At 40.4% G+C, this 11,270-nt stretch overlaps 1 protein-coding gene across 3 annotated transcripts in view; it reads left to right on the top strand.

The window, feature by feature from the left end:
* The window catches only part of LOC109488223 (potassium voltage-gated channel subfamily H member 1-like), a 106,487-nt gene that overhangs the window by 61,734 nt on the left and 33,483 nt on the right, over positions 1 to 11,270 (top strand). For all 3 annotated transcript variants that reach the window (XM_019792426.1, XM_019792423.1, XM_019792424.1), the window contains exon 5: positions 5,679 to 5,809. In XM_019792426.1, the coding sequence (XP_019647985.1) occupies positions 5,679 to 5,809 (131 nt within the window). The remainder of the gene's footprint in view (positions 1 to 5,678; positions 5,810 to 11,270) is intronic.

The raw sequence follows: 11,270 nt of genomic DNA on the forward strand, positions 1-11,270 counted from the left end.
ACAAGGATTGAAATCAACATATCGGTTAGAATATTTGCGTAGAAAGTCAGCATCAACATTTGATGGAAGGCAACGTAACAAGGCTTCTTTTTTTAGAAATAATCAAGTAATATAATGCATGGGGGCAACCCGGTCAACGACATGCAATTTATGGGTTAAGTCTGCAGACATGACCTGAAATGTTAATGTTGGTCTGCCCTTTCTTGATGATGTGACGTGAATTCGCTGAACCCCTTGGTAGGCCAGGTCCTCGGACTGAACGATGAGGTTGTTGAACTGAACGATCAGTTAGTTCCTTGAACCAAACGCATTGCACTTTGGCCCCGAGTTATCCTTTTCTTTGGGTGTAGTTTTGCCGAGGAATTTACTTTGCAAATGGTGACCGTGTACGAACGAACGTGGTGAACCAAACAAATCTTAAATACAACACCTAACAAAAGAATAGCTTTATGTACAACCACCCTTTCTATCTACTGCCACCAGAGCGAGAATAATCAGCTTTTGAAGGACACAAGTGCAGGAATAGGGTTGAGGTGGTGAGTGTACTGCGCTGCTTTAAGACACGATTATTTCCGAGTCAGTGGTCTAGTCTATGAGATTTGAAAAGGTCGAGTTACCAGGAATTTGTTGTGCAATTCATAGAATTAAAAAAAAAACATCATGGAGGTCAGAAATTCTTAGAGAGTAGGACACAGTCCCCCCTCCTTGATTGCACAGTAGCTTGCGTAGTCCACAGTTAGTGACCACTGCCTCAGGACAAAGAGGTTGGGAGTTCGAATCCAGGCTGTTGACGCTCACCCGACATGTACGCTACTGGAAGGGGTTGCAGTCCGTAGGACGGGACATTAAATCGTGGTCCATTGTTCATTGTGCTTATCAAAAAGAGCTAGGGCAATTTCCCCAGTACAATGAACCTGTAAATACATACTGTACAAAGCGCCTGTCTGTCGACCATTGGGGGAGTAACTATTCAGTGAGCTTAAACTGGATCAAGATCACTCCCCTCCCCTCCCTCAAAGAAAAAAAAAACAAGGATGAAAAATGAAGATGACATGAAAACAACCAACTACCTGTTGTGACAGATGAGGCAATCTGAGGCCCCAGCCACCCTGAGGTCGCCGCTGGATACAACTGGCTGTGACCTTTGACATAACGGAACATCGATCTCTCACTGGCATCCTCTCTAACGAACGCTGGTCGACTTTATAGCAAAGTTGTTTCAGTTGTATGAAGCTAGGATCTACATTTTTCAGACTGACAGAAAATCGCATCTTCTTCTATAGCTGATTTGCCCCCCTCCCACTCCAGTTTTACCGGAACATCGAACTGGCATCCTCTCAAAACGCAGAACTCTGGCCGACTTTATAGCTAGCAAGGTTGTTTTGACCTGTAGGATGCTTCAGTCTAGTCATTTTTCACACTGACAGAAACCCGTGTCTCTTTCTATAGCTGATTTGCCCCCCTCCCACTCTAAGTTTAACATACCGGCACATCAACCTTTCTCTGGCATCCTCTCAAAACGAACAACCTTGGCCGACTTTACCAAGGTTGCTTCAGTCTACATTTTCTCACACTGACAGAAACCCTTATCTGTTTCTATAGCTGATTTGCCCCCCTCCCACTTCAGTTTAACATACATCGATATATCACTGGCCGTCTCTAAAAAAAACCCAACTCTGGCCGACTTTAGCAAGGTTGTTTGGACTGTAGAAAGCTGCGATCGACATTTTTCACACTGACAGAAAATCGTATCTGTTTCTATAGCTGATTTGCCCCCCTCCCACTCCAGTTTATCTGCTTAACACACGTCCATCATCCACCCTCAGAATCGCTCGTGCCTCAGTATCTTGCCTGCTGTGAGAGCCAGTAGAGCGGCAAACCTTGATAGACTGGACATGAAACTGGCCAAGACAGCAGTCTCAGTCACATCGTCGTCTCTCGTCCGCAACTTATCGATTTCTAAGCTCCCTATTTAGTGCGGTAGAATGAAGGGTTATGAGTCAATGACCGCAATGAGCTAGGGAACTACAGATCAGTGAATACACCTCCCCCCAGCTGTATTGGAGGTACCAGAGAGTGTTCAGTGTTAAAAGTATTTTGTTAGAGACTGTCAGTCTGAATTTCTGTTGACCCACTCTACACAATCTGTACATTGATTTGCAGCGTATCGGTCGGTTGCCCAGGGTGATCTATAACTCACTGATATAATCTTACTACTATACTAGAAAATAGTGAGATCTAGCAAAATAGGGACAAAACTTTGCGAAGTGAAAATTGGTAGGCTGAAGTTCGGGAGCAGTCTTACTCTCTAATACCAGCCAACCAAGAGCCAACCATGGCTGAACCTCCCGCCCACTCCTGAATGTTTTAAACATTCGGCTGGCGCAGCCGAACAATAGCCTGAAATCACCGACCACCAGCCAACCACAGCCGACCTTGCTCCCCACCTAGTCCGAACCATGGCAGTGTTCGCGAGGCTACATTCGGCGTGTGACAGGGGCATTAGGAAGGCCTGTTGGAGGCCATATCTCATTAATATGTCCAACGCGTTTGACACAATATATCTTCTTCTTACACCATATATAACTGGTAAGAAAACGGCAGCATACCGGATCGAATGTCCTTTCGCCAACTGGCTTACGTTACACTTACCAGGAAAAAGCAACAACATGTTATGTTGAACCTCAAGTTTTTAAAGCCCAAGATATGGACGTTACGTCATCCCTTAAAAGCAAGCCTGGACACTAAGCTTCTACATCTGTCTCTGTCAGGTGTGCCTAAGGTAGGCCAAGGACAGTCAGGCCTAGGAAAAAAATGTTGTGTTTCCTGTTTCCCGACCGACGCTACAAAAAACTGCCCACCCTAGCCTTTTTGTGTGTGTGGACAAATTTCTTGAGCTAATCAACCATTTCTAGCTCCATGAGCTGATACCTAAGTGATGAAACATTGTACAATCAGTTTTCTAACATTGACATTGAACTTATAAGTGTCCTCGTGCAAGTTTTACTTCGTTAAACTGTATTGTATAAGCAATGGGTTCCTTGGTGTAAGTTGGATCACTAGTACTAGAGATTGCCAAAGTCTAAAAAGAGAAAAAATAAGAAGATAATTCCAACGTACCCAACCAACCAACCAACCAACCAACCAACCAACCAACCAACCAACCAACCAACCAACCAACCAACCAACCAACCAACCAACCAACCAACCAACCAACCAACCAACCAACCAGCCAGTCAGCCAGCCAGCCAGCCAGCCAGCCAGCCAGCCAGCCAACCAGCCAACCAGCCAACCAACCAACCAATTTAAAAAGCAACCTAATTTTTTTCAAGACTGAAACAGGAAACACAACATTTTTCCCAGGCCCAATACAACAACTGCAGCGAGATCCAAAAATTTATCTCCAAGGATTGAGCATGTCGGTTGAAGCAAGTAACAGGTTCTATAAATAACAGTGTTTTACTATGCCGAGAACAGCGTAGGAATGAAATAAAAGACACTGACATTTGAGTAAAAATCCCCTGGGAAAATAGAATGGCAACTCAAGGACAGATAGACAGGTAGCAATAAATATAAGGTATCAAGAAACCCAGGGTTTCTATGCTTACTATTTGGAATCTTCACGAATAAATATATACATTCTTGAAAATACAAAATCACGTATGTGGAAATCCAGGGCATCTGATATTCTATACATTGCTACCTGTATGTTGAGTTTATATGTATATTTATACATTTACAACGGAACCATGTAGCTGTAGAAAATTTATTTTGCACAACTGCCAAATTAGTTGATATGAGAAAGTTTACTCATGAATTTGATTTGAAACAAAAATAGCTTTCAAATGTTGTGTTGAAAGAAATGTCTGCGTCGGGAAAAATTCTGATGCAACGTTGAAGAAACATCCAACAAAACCCTGAAAACTCCGGATTTTGTTGTACGTTCTGCCGACATGCTACCTACAACATGTAGGTATCAAGTATAAAACATGAAAAACAAATCAACCTTGACCACCTTGACAAATCCCCTGTGCCAAACGCTTTAGAAAAATCATTTTGAAATGTACACCTTCCCCTGATTAAAGTGCCTTCAACACAAAACACGTCGCCGTCTCACCCGTGAAGGTTAATGACTGTAATCAGTACTTAGAGAGTAATTTAATCAGTTTCATCAGACCGTTGCCATGGAGACGGACGGTGTTGACGTGACTGATGTATGGGAGGCAGACCGGTAGAGGAGACCGGACGCTTAATCATATTAGGCCACACCAAGTAATTTGTATGGATGACGTCCGCGCGCGCATTGATTTTGGCCTGTTCCCATGAACAAAAAACACTTCCACTTCATGTTAACTATGGTCAAAGAGTCACGTCAGTGGGAAAAGGGAAGCTGTGATGAAAGGAAAGAAACAGGACAGGGCGACAACTGCTGTTCCACTGATTTATTGCTGTTTTCATGACGATTAAAAGACTTGTTGGTTTTTATACTGTGTTCTCTCATTCAATGTGTGTCCTAACATTTGTCGTCCCTTAGTATATTTCAAATCTAGGCATCTTGTTTCTTTTGGTCCTTCTTGTTATTTTTCGCGCTCTCGCATTAGATTTAGAGTCCCCAGAGGACGTCATCATAAAAATTACTTGGTGTGGCCTTACCAGTGCATTGCCCTGACTGGAAAGTGTATAGTTGACGCCGTCCTTTGAGCTGAGACACAGGGGAATTTCAATCATGTTCCATTAACCAATTAACCGTCAGTGTAAGACGTATCGTCGTGTCACATTGACTTCAATTTGGAAGAGTTTTAAAGTCAATATGGAGGGTCCGGAACAGCTGTACAGATTCTAAAATCATAACACTCAGTTTTGAAATAAAACATTATCATGACAAATATTACAATGTTTTAAGCTTTTTTTAAGTCACATATATTTATTAATATTGATCAAAATCAAAGTATAAGGCACTCTAGCGATGTCAAATTTTATCCTTAGCACAGAAAGAAAATATAATTAAGAAAGACAAATACGAGTACTATAATGAATAGGATTACAACTTTAAAAAGGTTAGGCTGTGATACTCGATAATTTTATGTTGTGAGATTGAATGGTAGGCAGGTTCAGTCAAGTGTAAATCGTTTTGTATCAACAATATCTGCTTTGGTCAAAATCAAAATATTTCTGTTTCTGGACACACGAAAGGTGGACCCTTAAGTAACGGGATGATACCAGATGACTGTGTATACAGAACCGTTCGAATTCTTCATCCAGAACCAAGCTCAGAATCGTGTCTGGGGCAAATCTACATTCGAGGATACACATAGACTATCTGACTCTAAAATACAATTACTGAAGCAACTGGATATGATTTTGGAAAAAAAAGCAAAAGACACAGATGTGAGCAACTCTATCTAGCGATGACTAATTTTAGCCTAATTTTAGATAATTGGATACGACATTGACAACCTTGGTGATCAATGTGTTGTTATTACACAACCTTAACCAAAGAAACAGTTACTCAAGCAACTGTATAACTCTGGAAACGGCCAGACGTTTTACTTTTCAAAACCATATCCAGTCACTTGTAACATCCAGTAACTGTTTTTGGCGTATCTTATTTCCTGGATATTACCTAACCTTCACCGACCAACCTTAACCTTGTTCTTGATGCCTGTTTTTTTTTCCAGCCGCCCCCGCAGGAATGAGCAAGTTCGCTCGCCTGGCGAGGTCAGTGACCCGCAGCAGGTCTGTCCTGGTCCAGTTCTCCTCCACTGTCCCCAAACAAGCAGACATGGGCAAACAGTCCAACTTGTCACACGTGAGTACAGCAAGGGTGCAAACCGTCAGCATGCATACTCCACAGCACACATACACTTGGGACTTCATTGGATCAAGCAGATGATTCTATTTATCATTCCTTTCAAACTCTGAGTAACTCGTAAGCTGAATTGCGAGTTCTCATGTACATGTACATATACAAATAAAATTACATATAAAACCTGTCAAAAAGCTTACAAAAAAGGAATAAAAGTTGGCAATTCATATTCAAAGGATTCCAATTATTATCTACATGCTGTTATTTAAAAGATAACATATGGTAGGGAATTATGTTGTTAACGTTTGGTACGTGCTGGCAATGGATCATACTTTTGTTGCTTTGTTTGATTTTGGCATTGGCAACTATAGAACGTTTTAACACAGAACTTTGTTTGGAAGAATTGACCCTACGAAATAGAAAAAAAACACGAAATTCCTCGAAAGAAATACAGAATGAAGAAAGAGATATAGAAATAGAAAATACAAGGAAGGGGGGCCCTCTCTTAGACTAGTTTTAGCAGATTGGACGAAATATGGAAAACAACAAAAATTCCTCGAAAGAAAGAATAAAGAAAGAGAGAGAGAGAGAGAAAGGAAGAAATAAGAAAATACAAAGAAGGTGGGCCCTCCATAGATCCATTTCACCAATGGTTATCAAAGATCTCATGTACAACCGAAGAGCAATAATTGCATACCAACGTTTAACCCTTAACAGACTAAAAGTACATGATGTAGCTGTTTGACTACCAGGTTTCCATTGATTATGGGGTTAGGCAGCAGGGAGAGGGTTAAAGAGTCCCCCTCTTACTTTCCTCCTTACTGTCCTAAAAAGGTCTACCGAAACGTTGGTATAATTGCCGTCTGGTTGTGTATGACTATCTTTGATATCCTTTACATGAAGTTGTTCAGAACGTATATTTGACGGAAGTTTAAACATTTAGTAAATCCAGCAGCGGTCATTACCACCCTGCATCAACCGTGAGATTTCTAATGTCTCTAAATTGTAATAATAATAATAATGATAATCATTTGAATTCTTGCGACTACGTGGTACACGCAGTTATTAACTGTTCGTAAAGCTTGTCCACAATTATGCCGTGCTTGGTAAGTCACTGGTAAGTCCTAGTCGTTGTTCTGTTAACTCGATTAATCGTTCTTCTGCCTTCTTCCACTCATAGTCATAAATCTAGTTTCAGTTAGGCTATACATCTTTTAAAAAGTACTGTGGCCGTGTTCGTAGTGTGTCTGTATATCAGCTGTCTTCCTGCCGTTGCCTCTCCGCCTGTCCTTTGTGTTTCTGTGTGTGCGTGCTGTTGAAGATTTATGCCCGGCCTTTGTCTATGTAGAAACAGCCCCCGTTTCTACCGTCCTTACGGGACGTTACGGCGTGTGTTATCACACCATGTGGCATAAATCCTACCCTGGAATCCTCTCGTGCTGTGTGCCGGTCACGTCTGTAGCTAGCCAGCCGTTCGCGTTGAAGAGTTTTGCTAAGGTCAGAAGTAAGGTAACTGAATAGCTTCTGTCGTGTGTCTGCGCGACCTTTCCGTATGTCAAAGTTTTTAGGGCCGTCGGTTCAAAGCTGCGTACCGAATTCCGCAAAGTATGGCTCTGACCTGAAAGGCAACGTTGGCATGTTTCCAACAGATATTATTGCAGTCTAAAAGAACACGATATTTCAACCTTGTCTTGTTTTCCTTTCATTTATGTACCCATTAGATAGTAGGGCTTGATATATATTCCGCTAGGCCATGGAAAATGCTCTTATATACTAGTAACTTTAGATTCATGGTGGTCACAAAAGTCTGGCATTTCATCTTTAATTCAAATACCGTACTTATCATATCTGTGACTCTAGCCTACATGACTTCTCAAACATTTACCTATTCAATTTGTGGCCAAAAATATACCAAGATATCTATCTTTAAAAACCGACAGAATCTACTAGATAACAGTGTTTACTTTTAACCATTGTTAAGGCTTGACATTTCCGGGCGTCCTTCATTTTCCACGATGTCCGTTGATTGGACACTTTCTGTAGATTGAATGTTGGTAATCAACACCGTCCTTTTTTCCAAATAGTCATTATCCTGCCTTCTTTGTCAGAAATCAATCACGTGTATCAGTAGTGGGACACTCTCCATGATTGTGTTTGTGTTGCCTGAAACCGTGCGTAGGCCGATACTGTACAGTCTCATTTTCTCAAGGAACTATGGCTATAATTACGTTTGCTGCCGGGTGGCACAAACTGAAGGTCAGAGGCAAAAGTTTATTGAAACAGATATTGACAAAACATGGTGACGGTACACTCAAGTTACACTTATATTCATGCCCCCATCAACACATATGACAATACATAATAGATTATAGGACAAGCAAAGCACGAAGTTACATATATGTAGTAATTGAATGATGAAAAAGTGACCAAATGTTTCCAAAGACTGATAGAACTGATATATTAAAATATGACAAAAACCGATTGGAATCTGACAACAATGTTTTTACATGGAGCAAATGTTATGAGCTGTTGATTGAAAAGTAGAAGCTCTTAAAAATAAATGCACTAGAATATCGACCGACATACAGATTATCAATGTCGGTAACAAAGCCTAGCAGTTTTTTTTTTAACCAGAAGTTCGAACGCTAAAGAAAATCATTCACAACTCATCATTAGCGACTCCAGGCTTCACAATTATCCGTAACGTGACCCGTGCAACCAGGTCTCTACAGATACGTAATATAAATAGCTGGTGCCATGGGCAGCAGACGATACGATATTAGACAAGCTGATTGTATTTCAACTGAAACGTGTCCGTTGCCAACACACTGCGATGGCCTGTTTTTGAATTTGAATGCGCGTCACGGTTATGACGTCACTACTGGTGATACATTTCTTGTAACCTTGGATCGAACAGTGGTAGTCTTCTTGTAATGAGTTACATTGTTATAAGACTGTTAGTATTCAATTTTTAACCTCTAGTTCTTGAAGTTGTATTCATACATCTTTTTGCAGACTCTAAGTCTGAATTGTTAGGCTTTTACTTACCTAACAGTAAAAACGCTAGGTAGGCAAAGGTGATAATTTAACTCGGTTTACAGTCATTATAAATGTGTTAGAATTATATAGTCCTCTAGATAAAATCTTACAAACATGTGTGTGGGGGGGCATCGGTATTTACAGATTGTAATCTCGGGTATTTGTTTAGCAGGTTTGCCATGTATGGTATAGCAGAGTTTTTTTGTGGCAAGTTGTTTGACAAATACGAGTGTCCAGTTTGTTAGCGTTAGGTGTTCCTGTTTGGGGGTAGCCAATCTCTGAAGTCTGAGTTGAGTCAGAGTAGTTTTCACGTAAGAGTAGAGCCGTTGGGTTGGCAACAAGAAAAAGTTAGACTACTTTGAATATAGTTCTTTTCATCCTGCAAATTTCCTACAATAGTTACTGTCTGCAACCTCTTCGACAAGTACTAATCACCAATGCCTAACATCTGGACTGGACAAGGCAGCGGCTCACTGTCAAGTTGCCAATCCATTAACAGAAAAATAGTTATCCACAGAACCAGCTACAATTACTTCTATGGTTGATTACCATTGTAAGGCCATGTTGATTTGATAATATGGATGGCATCTTCTGGGCGGGAATCCAAAAACTGATGCGAGCGAATAGAAATGTTTGCCTTCATTATGAAATATACGTGGTCATGGAGGTTGAAAAAAATGACACAGAGTATGGTTTAGCGAATAATAGACTCTTTATTTTCATTTCTTCACATTTTCTTCTTTTCCTTTGGAATTGTTTTTGGCATTCTACAACATTAGTGTCGTTATCTGTTTTTCGAATTTACGACATCGATTTGCTTGCATTTGTAGTTGCTTTGTACGATTTACAGTATGGTCGAAAACGGACAAAATTAATGCGCGCGCGGATGCCATCCCTATAACCAAATCAACATGGCCCAATGCCTAATGAAAACAACTGTGGCATTGACCCCGCTGAAGGGATGTTGTCTAAGGTGAAGGTTTGGGTGGATGTGATGAACAGCTTAGGCAGCTGCACGGTAGGTTGAGGAGGTAAATTGATATTTCCATGCTGACCTTTAAGTCCGTGCAATTTTGCAGGCTGGCCGAAGTTGATGTTAGTCCAGTAAAGGGTGCAGGTAAGGTCACATAACTTTGCTGGTATAGACGACTTCTGAAGGCGTATTACAAACATGTAGCACCGAAACAAATCAACATCGTACAAAAAGCTGCTTGAAATATCATTTATCATTATCATGAACAAGTCAACATCTTTTGACTACGATTTCTAATAATAAATGGTTTATTTGACATTTCACACAGACATATCACACTTGCAGTCTGGAGACTGAATCGTGGTGATAATACATGAATTACGAATCATTTATACACTTAAACAATATTAGACTAAAGGGTTAAAATATATAATCACACAGACGTATTGAAAAGATTACTATATTCGAGTACCTACTACTACCATTTACAGTATTATCGAAATATGCCAAATATGATAAAACTGATATTAAGTTTAGAACTGCGCGTTCATGTACCATATAACATAGATTCAATTATCAAAATTAATACCAATCATCAAAACACTACCCATTCCTAGCCTAGCCACCGTAACCGTTTTTACAACATACGAAACGTAGCATGACATATAGGCTGGCGTTTGCAACATGTAATTAGAAAGAATGTACTATTCGTTTCCCACTTTAACGATGCACAGTAGTGTGGATGATGTACAGTCCCAACATTCTGGACCCGCGAAGCAAAGTGATAAATGACTGGACCGTAATGCAAAAGATGTTATACGTCTTAGATAGGATTTCTTTAGGTCCACTTTACTTTATCTGAAACTTTGAAAATGCAGACTGATGAAAGGATGGCTGTACTAAAGCGCAGTTTTAACGAGACTCGTGGCTTTGTATTCGAGGAATGCAATGTATTACACTGGGCAAGTCTTAAGTTAAGGCTGCCTTGAGTGCAGATTCCCGTTTTGGTTATGTATGGAGTAGAGGCTGAAGCCATTTGTTTCCTGTGCAGTCATCTAAGAAGCCTGGAAAAGCAAGCAGTTATCTGGGTTTATATACAGATTGGCAATGCAGTATCTGTGCACCCATTGCGATTTCAGGGTAGTAAAACTGGATTTGCTGGTCATTTGTTAAAATAGTAAGTTGAATCAACCCTATCCCATAAGATTACTGATATCTGTGAGACAAAAATGCTATGTCACTGACCGATAACGGTTCATCGTAGGCTGGTTCATTGGTTTATTGGTGGTACCAAAACATAAAGGAACGTGGCTTGTTTTGTGATATTTCAAATGCTTTAATGTATGAAGTGATGACGAAAATGTGCTAAGAAATTACAGTAAAAGTCAAAGCAGATAAATTTCTTCTACAGAATATTTTGTTTTGTTTGCTGCCCTGAAATTGCATCGGATG

The sequence above is a fragment of the Branchiostoma belcheri genome, unplaced genomic scaffold (assembly GCF_001625305.1).
Source record: "Branchiostoma belcheri isolate BF01 breed outbred unplaced genomic scaffold, Haploidv18h27 scaffold92, whole genome shotgun sequence".
Classification (NCBI taxonomy): Eukaryota; Metazoa; Chordata; class Leptocardii; order Amphioxiformes; family Branchiostomatidae; genus Branchiostoma; species Branchiostoma belcheri.